The 12,753-nt window shown below is 34.2% G+C and overlaps 2 protein-coding genes and 1 pseudogene across 5 annotated transcripts; all 3 read left to right on the top strand.

Moving 5' to 3' along the window:
• Positions 1 to 325: 325 nt before the first annotated feature.
• On the top strand, positions 326 to 1,202 carry LOC114076126 (NDR1/HIN1-like protein 26). Its single transcript, XM_027914779.1, is given in 2 exon segments — positions 326 to 371; positions 373 to 1,202. Coding segments are annotated over 2 exon segments (744 nt in total). The 5' UTR covers positions 326 to 329; the 3' UTR covers positions 1,075 to 1,202.
• A 2,695-nt stretch (positions 1,203 to 3,897) lies between these two features.
• On the top strand, positions 3,898 to 6,940 carry LOC107009484 (annotated as a pseudogene).
• A 1,549-nt stretch (positions 6,941 to 8,489) lies between these two features.
• LOC107009485 (cysteine-rich receptor-like protein kinase 10) lies at positions 8,490 to 12,283 on the top strand. Of its 4 annotated transcripts, none has more exons than XM_015208826.2 (7): positions 8,492 to 9,399; positions 9,871 to 10,053; positions 10,144 to 10,271; positions 10,411 to 10,621; positions 10,771 to 11,008; positions 11,353 to 11,503; positions 11,698 to 12,283. In XM_015208826.2, the coding sequence occupies exons 1-7, from the start codon at positions 8,643 to 8,645 to the stop codon at positions 12,022 to 12,024; spliced, it is 1,995 nt and encodes a 664-aa protein (XP_015064312.1). In that variant the 5' UTR covers positions 8,492 to 8,642; the 3' UTR covers positions 12,025 to 12,283. The 4 variants fall into 4 exon arrangements, with proteins under 4 accessions (XP_027770576.1, XP_015064312.1, XP_027770578.1 ...); XM_027914777.1 differs by having other exon boundaries at positions 9,199 to 9,399; positions 10,020 to 10,053; positions 11,698 to 12,257; XM_027914775.1 differs by having other exon boundaries at positions 8,490 to 9,399; positions 9,871 to 10,271.
• The last annotated feature ends 470 nt before the right edge of the window (positions 12,284 to 12,753 follow it).

Genomic DNA, 12,753 nt, shown 5'->3' with positions numbered 1-12,753 from the left:
ATAAGTAATCCTGGTTTTTGATCAAATTTTTCAAAGGTCTTTTGAATAATTAGTTCCGTTAACTTGTCTCTAGTTATTTGGAGCTCCGGCTTTGCTTTGCCAAGAGATGGCCTTGGTATATTCCACGAGCATACTTGGCAAGAAAGAACATTTTTTTGTGAGTACTATTGAACAAAGTATACTTGCACATGACTTTAGGAATTGCATTGCACTATACAAGAAATATTACAAGTTCAATTCAATTATTCTTTACGTACTTGAAAAATTTGAAACATTCTTTGACATTACTTTGTCCTCCAGCTAACTAACTGATCTTAACATATATAACCATGTCCCCTAAATTTGGTCATGTTCTTCAACCTCAAGAACAACCTAACATTAGTCTCAACCATGTATCCTGTGAAAATGGATAACGCGCACGAGTTACCTGTTTATGTAGATCAAGACCACCCTGTAAGGAGACACCATTCGGCTCGATACTATGCTCACCATATTAAAGAGAGTCTAACTACTAGAGTTTCCAAATTAATTTGTACAATTTTCCTAACCTTCCTTTCAATTCTTGGAATCATCGCATTTATTTTATGGTTAGGTTTGCGCCCTCATCGTCCAAGAATTTTCCTACATGACTTTTCAATTCCAGCTATAAGTCAGGGAATTGGACCTGAAAGTGCCCAAATCAACTTTAACGTAACAGCACGAAATTCAAATCAAGTTATTGGGATTTTTTATGATGCAATACAGATGTCAGCGACTTATCAAGAACAGAGTATTGGAACTTCACAATTGTTGACTCCGTTTTATCAATTGCCCAAAAACACTACTGTTCTTGCGGGTACATTTTCTGGCCCCATGGTGACGGTGACCGGAACACAGTGGCAGCAAATGCTTGATGACCGGTCTCGAGGAACGGTGGTTTTCCGGGTAGAGTTGACAGCCAGGATTCGATTTAAGATATGGTCGTGGAAAAGTAAACATCATAGGATGCATGCTAATTGTCCTGTTGGAGTAGGACAAGATGGTGTGATCTTGGTTGGTTACATAGATAAGAGATGTCCAGAATATTTTAATTAGACATTTCGATTCATGTTTTCGTCTAATTGAATTTCCGTTTTTTTGTTTGTATTTGATTGTGAAGAACAATACATTCTTTCCCTGCCACAATTACTCTAAAAGGCAAGGGAATCAATCCTCTGTTTTTATATCTCTCTCCTTTAATGTGCATCTTGTAAGCCGAGAGATCTTATTCATTCCATCAGAACCATGGGCACATCCGATAATCATGACTAGATTGTATGGAATCACTTAACAAAGAGGCCTTAATTTGATTGTGTATTATTGACATTTTCACATATAAAAGTTGGAGCAGATGATATAATAATAACAATTTGTTTTGCTTCAACTTTAAGTTTTCGACCAAAAGTAATTATTGACTTAAAAGAAGACATTGTCCTTTCTACATTTACTTTCCAGCATCATTTTGGTGTAGGCATATGAATATCCAACCAATTAATTTGCTTCTTTTGAAAAAAGTGCCCTTTAAAGTGCTGAATAGATCACAAGTCACAACCATGCAATGCAAATAAAGTACTTTTTTGTCTATCCTTCCTACTAAGGTTTCTAATCAAACTATATATAACAGCATGTTCAATTATAAATAGTCTTCATGATCACTTCAAAAGATACATATTTTGCTTCTTCAATTTCTTGAACTCTGTACTAGTATTTGACCAAAAATGAATAATCGAAGGATATTTAAAGATTCTTTCTATCTCTACTGTTGGTTCTTCCAAGTTGTAGCTGTCTTATGTTTGACCTCTGTCGTCATATGGCTTTGTTTCGTTCCGAAAAATCCAATTTTCACAATAGTTGATTTCTCCTTTCTTGTCTTCAACATCAAGAATTCTTCTCTTCATAGTGGCAACAATTCTGTTCTCTTAAACGTTGAAATTTTTAATCCCAACAAAGGTATGAGCATTTACTATAATGATATCAATTTCGCTTTGAATTACAATGGTCTCGTTGTGGGAAAATATTCTACAAAAGGTATCTACCAAGGCCACAAAAATATTACAAGAAAGGAAGTCCAAATGTATATTGTTGATGAGCTATTTTGGCAAGAGATTGACAGTAGAAGTATCAATTTCATTATTGTCTTGGAAACTATAGTTAAGTTTAAGATATTTGAATGGAGGACAAAGCAACGAGGGTTAAAATATGTGGCGGATATGAGTAATGTGACTATGAGTAACAATGGAACAATATCGAGTGAAAAACTTGTTAAATTGTACCACAAAAGTTCGCACTTGTGACATAAATCAACTGAAACTTCTTGTATGTTCTGTTACATATTATCGAAACTTCTTATTAAGGTCATGTGGTAAATTTAGGTTACTTGGTGCATGAAGGAGATATAGGACTTACATTTCATTCCCAAATGTCTAAAAGACAATTTTTGAATTAATGTTATTCTACAAAGATATTATAAGTTCTTTATAAAGATTAAGGCATGTTTTTATGCAAAAGCTTCAAACTGTCTTTCACCATTTGTTGTCCTGTTGGGACTACTTGTCTTAATTCTATGGCTATGTATGCGACCAAAAACTCCTGTTTACACTCTTCTTGATTTTTCTGTTCCCATCAACAACAATGAAAGTGAAATTGGTACTACTTTTCTTGTCATCAAGATTTGGAATCAAAATTATAAAGATTGGGATATTTACTATGACGATACTTCTGTAATGCGTTATCATAAACAAGACACTGTTGAAAAGACAACAATACCTCGTTTACATCAAAAGAGACATAAGACAACCACATTTTTGCAATTACAGCTAATTGTTGATAGGAGAAGATGGAGTTCGCTGCTCAAATCTATAGCAGACAAAAGTACTGCTTAATTGCAGGTGGATGTGGCGACTAGGATTAAGTATCGGATGTTGGGTATTAAGATCAAACACCATTTGCTAAACTTGAGTGTTTGTTTCCAGTTGGATCAGATGGTAATACTTCAGGGGAGGGAAAGGTCAGATTGCGACGTATACCAGCAAAGTGGAATCTTATCATATGTACTAAAAATTTTTGCTACTTATGCATACATATTTCCATCAAAATGCTGTTTATGGCATGAAAAAATGCTTCCCCTATTACACATTATGCAGGATGATCAGTGTAGATTTGCAATAACAATAATCTGGATGTGGATCTACTGGCCCGGACGCTTGAATCTATTTCACCGCAAACAACCAAATATACTACTGCAGGATCTTCCGCCGCTTTTGTTGTTATTGCTCTCACCTCTCACTACGCCACCTCAGCAGCTGGGACTCCCTAACCTTTTCTATTATCTTTAGAAGTAGCGCGAGTGAGTCCGTTCCTTTCCCGTGAAGGTTTTGGGATATGTGACCCGATGCTTCCTCCAGATCTAACGTCTCTATCAACTAAATTCTCTTTTGACCAGAGTTGAATCCAGGATTTAAGATTTATGGGTTGTTATCCGTAAGGTTTTATCATCGAACCCATTATAGATTTAATGTTATAAGTTGATATATACTGTTTATTGTAATTTTATACATAATTTGATAGTGGCGTTGAAGTAGTGGGTTCAGAAGAACCCGTGAACCCGGTACTATAAAGCAGCATCTAATTCCCCTGCAGGTGGCCACTTCTGTTCCTAATTGGTTTTGTGAATTCAATTTGAATTATCTTAAAATATGAATAGAAAATTTTAACACAATGAAAAAAGATGATAAGATACAAATCAGTTGATCACACTTTGTGGAATCTGATAAAGTATGAAATGTTCAAAGAAGAGCAAGTAGCACCCAAAAATTCCCTCCTAGAGTCCCAGTTGCCTTATTGTCATCCACTACAATCCATCAATTAGAGTTGAAATCCATAAACTCTGAGAATCAATTTGTCAAGACTAAAAAATAGACCAACAGCGTGTTAATTTGTCAACTATTACACATTCAGCACTGGCCACAGAATTACTATCAATCTTCCTACCAATTGTTACCAATCAATTATAGTATGTATTACATTTTCTTCAAAAATATCTAATTAAGCTTCTATATATCGAGCAACTTAAACAGCCATAACCATGAAAGATCATGGCTATTCAGAAGTGGCTACTCTGCCTTCTTATTTTGCATATCCATTTTATCATATTCCCATCCTAGCGCAGCTGTACGATTTAAAATACGTTCAGTGTGGTGGCAATGGTAACTATAAGGTAGTGCATACCAGAGCAATCTAAACACCCTCCTCAATTCCCTTTCTTTAAATATCGATGAATATGGTTTCTACAATGCTTCCATTGCCCAAAATAGCAACAAGGTCAGTGTTATTGTGCTGTGTAGAGTAGATATAGAGCTTGATCGATGTCGCTATTGTGTCACTAACATTGGCCAAAGGCTTGTAGAGATATGTCCTAACCAAAAAGAAGCTAATGCTGGCTATGATGAATGTTCATTGCAGTACTCCAACCGATCCATCATAAACGATACTACATCATTTCCTACTCTGTATTATTTCTGGAATCATAATAATGCCTCATAACCAGAGGAATTTAACCAGGATCTCGAAAAATTATTGGTCGATTTGCAAGGACAAGCTGCAAATGGTGGTGATCCCCGTCGAAAATATGCTAGTGGTAATGCGACAGGTCCAGATTTCCAGACTATATATGCACTTGTGCAGTGCACCCCTAATCTATCTCCTCAGAATTGCTTCAACTGCTTAACTGGTGCTTATGGGAATATGCCTAGCTGTCCCTGCAAGGGTAAGACTAGTGGCAGAATTATAGGACTTAGCTGCTATTTCCGGTATGAAACTTATCGTTTCTTCACTGACGTCGTGACGTTGGAAGCTCTGCCACCTGAAGGTGAATTACACTATATACTCTAATTAGTTTCTTTTAGTCCGTTTCATAAAGAATATCTCTTTACCTTTTTGGCAACTATTTAATTCTAAATTTCACTTTAGACCACAAAATTAGAAGTGGAGTATAAAACAGCTTTTCTTTTTGTAGGGAATCATAATAAAACAGCTCCAACATGGAATGATGGTAAAACAGCTCAAATCATAAGGAAGGATGATAAGAAAACTCGACTACCCATCATGATTATCATATTTGTGTCAACTATGACAGTTATTATTATTAGTGTATGCATTTTTGTCATCATAATGAAGAAGCGAAAGAGGAAGCTGGTGAACAAAATTCAGAGTAAGATAACCTAGATTATTAAGGGATATTGAACTTTTGAGACCTGGCCCATGTTTCATCGAATATTTGGTTGGTGAAGGTACACTCGGGGATGATAATAAACTCGGAGAGAGCGGATTTGGTCCTGTGTACAAGGTAATATCTAATAAGGCCTGTTTGATGAAAAAATCATAAAAAAGACACAACTTAATGCTTGGGATATTGAGGCTTTTGTTATTCAATTCATAACTGAATCAATTTTTCATTGTGTGCTCATCTGATCCGCAGGGTACACTTCAAAATGGACAAGAAGTAGCAGTAAAAAGATTGTCAGCAAATTCAGGCCAAGGTGAATTAGAATTCAAAAATGAGGTTCTGTTGTTTGCCAGGCTTCAACACAGGAATTTGGTTAGGTTGAAGGAATTTTGTCTAGATGGAACAGAGAGACTTCTTGTCTACGAATTCGTTCCCAATGCAAGCCTTGACAAATTTTTATTTGGTATCTAGTGCTTTAACTTATTATAGAACATGGAGCTTCAGCATCAATTATTTGTGATTATCTCTGAAGTGAAAAAATAATTATATAATGTTAGTGTAGAGATATTTAACTCCTAAGTTATACTCGTTATGTTGTACCCAGATCAAGTTAAACGTAGGCAATTGGATCAACAATCATTGGAGGTGTTGCTAAGGGAATTCTTTACCTTCATGAGGATTCTAGACTTCGCATCATTCATCATGATCTCAAAGCAAGTAATGTTCTGCTTGATGCAGAAATGAATCCTAAAATTTCAGACTTTGGCATGACAAAGCTATTTAAATTGGATGAAACTCATGGCAACACAGAGAGAATTGTTGGGACCTAGTAAGTTTTACATCTCTCATTAAATAAACTGTTAGTATATTTTGTGTATCATGGGGGTTTGGGACCTTAAAAGTTTTCCACTTGTTTTGGTTTTGCAGTGGTTATATGGCGCCAGAGTATCTACACGGCCAATTTTCAGTCAAATCTGATGTTTTTAGCTACGGAGTACTGGTCCTTGAGATTGTAAGTGGCCAAAGAAACAATTGTTTCAGAAAAGGAGACTCTACCGAAAGCCTTTTGAGCTATGTAAGTAACCCGACTAGTTGTATATCTAATAGTTAGACTTTTGGTAAACTATATTTATTCAAAAATATTCAGCAGCACCTGTATGATTTTGTGTGATCCTATAATTGAACTGTTATAAGCTTGGTCGAATTGGCGTGAAGGAACATTTTCAAATAAAGATCGACCCCATGTTAACAGGAAGCTCAGGACCGGTTTGTGACATAGCGAGATACATCCACATAGCTTTATTGTGCGTTCAAAAAGACGTTGCAAATAGATCAACCATGGGTGCAGTTGTTCTCATGCTCAATAGTCACTCTTCAAGTCTTCCAATTATTGAAGAATCCAACTCAAGAATGGCAGAGTCAAGTAAACTAGCCAAAAAAGTAAATCAATTTGTTCATCACGAAATGAGGCATCCATAACTGAGTTATATCCCCGATAACATCCTTCGATATAATAGGCTTTTCTTCTATGTTTTCTTATTTACTTTGTTATCTGTAAAAAAAAAAAAAAAGTAATTGTTATGATCTGTTAAAACCCACACAATGGAAATCTTACTAGCTTAGTTGGTTGGCTACACGAAACAAATTAACTATTAGAGACTTTTCGTGCTTTAAATTTCAAACACACCGACGTTCCTGCTGCCAATTCCCTCAATTATTGGTCAAACCTTCTAATTAAATATCTTTACAACATATTTTCTCTTGATTTTGAAAGAATCTTCATGATGTGTCTCCTCAATTTTTTCGATAATTATGAATAAAAATTGAAAGATCCTGAATGAACTGGAGAAAAATTTTGAATCTCAAAATTTTTCAACAATCTTGTATCAAAATCGAAAGGATATTCCAACAACAATTTCATCACTTTTGTATCCTTCAAAACTCACCTCGCTTATCCAAAATTTTGACAAAAGGTTTTTATGAAACAGAGAAAATGATGAACAAGAAGAATTTAACTTTTGAATTTTTGGATAGTTACACAATATAATTGAATTTTTGACAATAATTTGGAAGCAAATAACACAATTTATGGGACTTAATATTATTTTCAACTTTTTCCCCCTTAATTAGTGTAACAGATGGATAAGATTTTAATTTGATTTTCTAATTTTTTTTTCTTAATAAGTGCAACAGATTGATACATAATGTATCAACAATAATAATAATGTATTCGGATCTTTAATTATATATCCGAAATACCTAAAAAAATGGGATTTGTGTAATTACAAAAATAATAGGGATAAAAAGTAATTAAGATTTTAAAATTTATGTAAGTTATACAATAATTTTTGCATATTTTCGAGTTTACCTCTCCTATATATGTTCCCCTATGAATTCCATACATCAGCCTGGGATAAAAAGTCTACCGTGAACACAAAAATTGGAATTTTCAAAGAGTTTTTAATGGTCTGATAATGAGATACTTGAGATGTTTAGGAAGTTTCCTCATTGTATTTGCTCAGTAACACGTCAAAATTCAGAAAAAGATTGAATCTTTACATTAATGAGCTTGGTTCTGCTTACTTAGCTTCTCACCTTCAGTTTTGATCTATAGTTTAGTAAAAATGATGATTTTTAAAAAAATATTAATAGATTTGACGGGGATAAAATATGTTATTTGCAATACAAAATTTATATGAAGTAATTTGAGATAAATGTGCAACACACTTTTTCAGAATTAGTACACATCTAAAAGTTTGGTCAAACACTAGTTATTGTTCAAACATGATTGAAATTACTTTTTTTTAAAAATACTTTTAAATTGTTATAATTGTTTTACAAAAAAAAACAATTTATTCTAAAAAAATTTACCAGCACTTCAAGCACGTTGAAAAAATATCAGCTATTTATGTTATGTCCAAATACCTATAGAAGTACAAATTTGTTTGTGAATTCACTTTGAATCAGTCAAGATATGAAGATAATTACAGTACTAGGAACCTGGAAGCCAAAATTCTAAAGAAATCGCTGTGGATTAAAATTAAAAAGACTAGGAAAATATGGTGTACTTTGTAGAAAATTAGCTGGATTTCATTTTCTGGACTAATCATATAAAGTTGATGAGCAAGTAGTGGTCAAAATTTGCAGGTAGCTTCTTGGTATCTACTCCTGTCTCAATCCCCATGTATTAGAGTCTGCGAATTTCATAAATTCTAAGGAGAAAAAATTGACAAATCCAAAGATATAGACCAAAATCATCATAAGTTTTATCTTTTGCTAGGTCAATTCGCTCAAAAGGTCACTGCACCCAGTCCATACGTTTTCTCTCTAACTCTATTTCTAGGTTTTACATATTCAGCACTAATATCAAAATTTGCTTGTAACTTAAACAGACATAGCCATGGTTATTCAAAAGTGGTTACTCTTTCTGTTTCTGCATTTACATTTACATGTTCTCAATATTGTAGCGCAGCTGCCTGATTTAGATTTTGGTTCATGTGGTGAGAATGGTAACTATACTGAGAATAGTACCTACAAGAACGATCTAAACACACTCCTCACTTCCCTTCCCTCAAAAATAGATGACTATGGTTTCTACTATGATTCCATCGGCGAGGTCAGTGGTATTATGCTATGTAGAGGAGATGTGAAGCTAGACGATTGCCGCGTTTGTGTCTATAACGCTGCTCAAAAACTTGTACAGCTATGTCCTATCCAAAAAGAAGTTCTTGGTGGCTATGATGAATGTTTGTTGCTTTACTCGAATAATCAATCCATTATAGAAACTCCATCATTGTCTGTTCGATATTTTTTTTCGAATACTGCGAATGCCTCAAAACCCAAGGAATTTAACCAGGAGCTAAGACAATTATTGGAAAATTTACGAGACCGTGCTATAAATGGTGGTCCCTTTCGAAAATATGCTAGTGGTAATGTGACAGATTCAGATTTCCAGACTATATATGCACTTGTGCAGTGTACTCCTGATTTAACTCCTCGTAATTGCTTCAATTGCTTAACTGACGCTTATGGTTACATACCTCAATGTCCTTGCGTGGGGAATATCGGTGGAAGAATAATTGGGCCTAGGTGCAACTTCCGTTATGAAATTTACCGTTTCTTCGCTGATGTGTCGTTGGAAGCTCCGCCACCTACAGGTAAATTATATTTTTCCACTTTCATTTGAACACCTAAGTAGATACTATAAAAACTTTAGTTACCTTATTTAACAATTTAATTTAATCAAACCTATAGACGAGATGGTTGCAAATAGTAAATATGACACATAAAAAGAATTAGACAAACACATGAATAATGAATTGATGTATTGAAACATAATAAGGTGAATAAAATATGTCATCTCTAAGTAGAATAATTCAAGTTTTTTCCCAACATGTGTGGAACTGAAGTATTTGTTATTGTCATGTAATAACTTAAAACTTTAGATGGGAGGATCACACGGTTCATCGCCATCATAACACAAAGCATATTAAATTAGAGGTATAACAATATTGTATTTGTGATATTTAATAAGTATCTATAGTTTCTGAAAAGGGAAGATAGTAACTTATTTTCACAGGAGTTGTTAAATCTGAGAATTTTATACTAACTTGAAGCATTTTCTTAAGGAAATGATGATAAAACGGCTCCAACAGGGAATGATAATACAGCTCCAATAGTGCAGGATAATAAAAAAGCTAGACTCGTCATTATTATCATTGTGCCAACTGTTATAGTTGTTATTCTTACTGTATGTATTTCTGTCATCTTAATGAAGAAGCGAAAGAGGAAGCTGGTGGACATAATTCAAGGTAAGATAGCGTATAGTATTTATATGATTAAGGAAAGTAGAATTTTCACTCTATACTCTATTTGTTATCACTACTACTACTTTGGTGAAGGTACACTTGGGGATGATACTAGCGATGTAGAATCGTTGCAGTATGATTTTTCTATAATTAGAGAAGCAACAGAAAACTTCTCAAATGCTAATAAATTGGGACAGGGAGGATTTGGTCCTGTGTATAAGGTGATTAGACTTACTTGATGCATAAAATGGACATTAACAATTCATACCACAAAACCACAACTTAGCTTGGGGTTGAGGATTCGCTGTTGATGAGCTTATAATAATTGATTCTTCAATTTGCTCTTGTATTATGTTTCAGGGTAAGCTTCAAAATGGACAAGAAGTAGCAGTGAAAAGATTGTCAGCAGATTCAGGCCAAGGTGATCTAGAGTTCAAAAACGAGGTCTTGTTGGTTGCCAGGCTTCAACACAGGAATTTGGTTAGATTACTCGGATTTTGCCTTGATGGAACAGAGAGACTTCTTGTCTATGAATTTGGTCCCAATGCAAGCCTTGACCAATTTTTATTTGGTATGTATTGCTTAATGTTTAGTCACTGTAATTTGATATGTCGACTGTAGTAAGGCTATCTGCCTTATTTTTGTTCCGGAAAACTATGTTCACAACTATGAATTGGGAAAGGCAATCATAATAAGTTATAATATTCCTCTTATATCCAGATCAAGTTAAACGTAGCCAACTGGACTGGGAAAGGCGATCCAAAATCATAGGAGGCATAGCTAGGGGAATTGTTTACCTTCATGAGGATTCTAGACTTCGCATCATTCATCGTGATCTCAAAGCTGGTAATGTTCTACTTGATGCAGAGATGAATCCTAAAATTGCAGACTTTGGCATGGCAAGACTATTTACATTGGATGAAACTCAAGGCAACACAAACAGAATTGTTGGGACTTAGTAAGTTTAACATCTTACACTAGATAGACTGTTATTATACGAAGCATTCTTTAATCATTTTTAGAAAAATAGAAACCTTGATATAAAAAAAAATCTTTCCTTGAAATGTTACGGCGATTTTCAAGAGGATCAATTTTGTTGAGCTAACTTGATTGTCCCTAAAAGTAGTATAAGTCGAGATGAACATATTTTGTCCCCTCTCCCAACTTATGACGAATTAATTCATTTCACACACCCCTTCATCATAAGAAAATTTTACGCATCAAATCTTTCTCCAATTGTGGCTAACTAAATGTACACTACCTTGTTAGAGAAGTCAAGCGATATTTGTTTTGATTTTGCAGTGGGTATATGGCTCCAGAATATGCAATGCAGGGGCAATTTTCAGTGAAATCAGATGTTTATAGCTTTGGAGTACTAGTCCTGGAAATTATAAGCGGTCAACGAAACATTTGTTCCAGAAAAGGAGATTCAGTGGAAGACCTTCTGAGCGTTGTAAGTAGCTAGCTGGTCAATCACTCAATCAATTAAGTATTCCTCAACTCCAAACTAGTTTACTAATTGAAACATTCAAAAGAAAAATAATTGCTATTTAGACCAACACTTTGTATAAACAATGCCATCAAATGTCTTTCTCAAGAGGAACACATAATGTGAATCAGAGGTATTATAATTTATGATTTTTAAAGGCTTGGTTGAACTGGCGCGAAGAAACAGTTTCAAATTTGATTGACCCTATTCTGAGGGGAAGCTCAGGACTTGTTGGTGACATAGTGAGATACATCCACATTGCTTTATTGTGCGTTCAAGAAAATGTTGCTAATAGACCAAACATGGGTGAAGTACTTCTCATGCTCAGTAGTCACTCTTTGAGTCTTCCAGTTCCACACAACCCACAGATTTTACACTTTGGAGATGTCAATTCAACAATTTCCGAGTCCAGCAAAATAACGGATAGTAAATCAATATGTTCTTCAGGAAATCAGGATTTGATAACTGAGTTGCATCCTCGATAAAACATCCATACATACATCATTCATTTTTAGGGGTGGTGTAAACACGGGATGCAAATATGTTTTTACTTAATGGATTTTCTTATTTACTTTGCTATTTGTTCGAACCCCAGTTAGGGGTTCTTGCGATTGATTTATCAATGATTTCTTTTGTTGTTGGACTAATTTGCTAGTACTTATTGAACTTGTAAAAGTGGTGTAATTTTTCAATAGTAATGGTGATGTATTTCTGCCTCTATTTATTGAGACGGCTAAGCTGAAATTCTGAATTATTACAGATTCCCAACAATTTGTAAAATTGATAAATGAGGTATAGTTTTAAAATAAAGAGAAAAATGTAAAAATCACACTTAAATTATTCACTTTTTTCCAGTTTCATACCTAAACTATTGAAAGTGTTAGTTTCATATCTAAACTATCACTTTTTAGTTTGATAAACACACCTCAGTAATATGTGTAGTGCACTCTCTTTTATATGAAAAAACTTTGACACATGACATTTCACATGCATAAAATATTTTATCTAGATAAAAAATAAATAATAAAAAATTAATATTAATTAAAAATTAAAGATTATTATCCATATAAAAAATTAAATTATTTTCTTATCTAACTTCACCACCTCCTCCATGTATCCCCTACCCGCGATAACGCCATCCTTTTTTCTAAAAAAAATCATTTACAAAATATTTGTAAAAAAATCATATTTCATCCTCCCCCCCCCCCCCCCCC

The sequence above is a fragment of the Solanum pennellii genome, chromosome 2 (assembly GCF_001406875.1).
Source record: "Solanum pennellii chromosome 2, SPENNV200".
In the NCBI taxonomy this organism is placed as follows: Eukaryota; Viridiplantae; Streptophyta; class Magnoliopsida; order Solanales; family Solanaceae; genus Solanum; species Solanum pennellii.
This window is presented reverse-complemented; position numbering and strand designations above follow the sequence as displayed.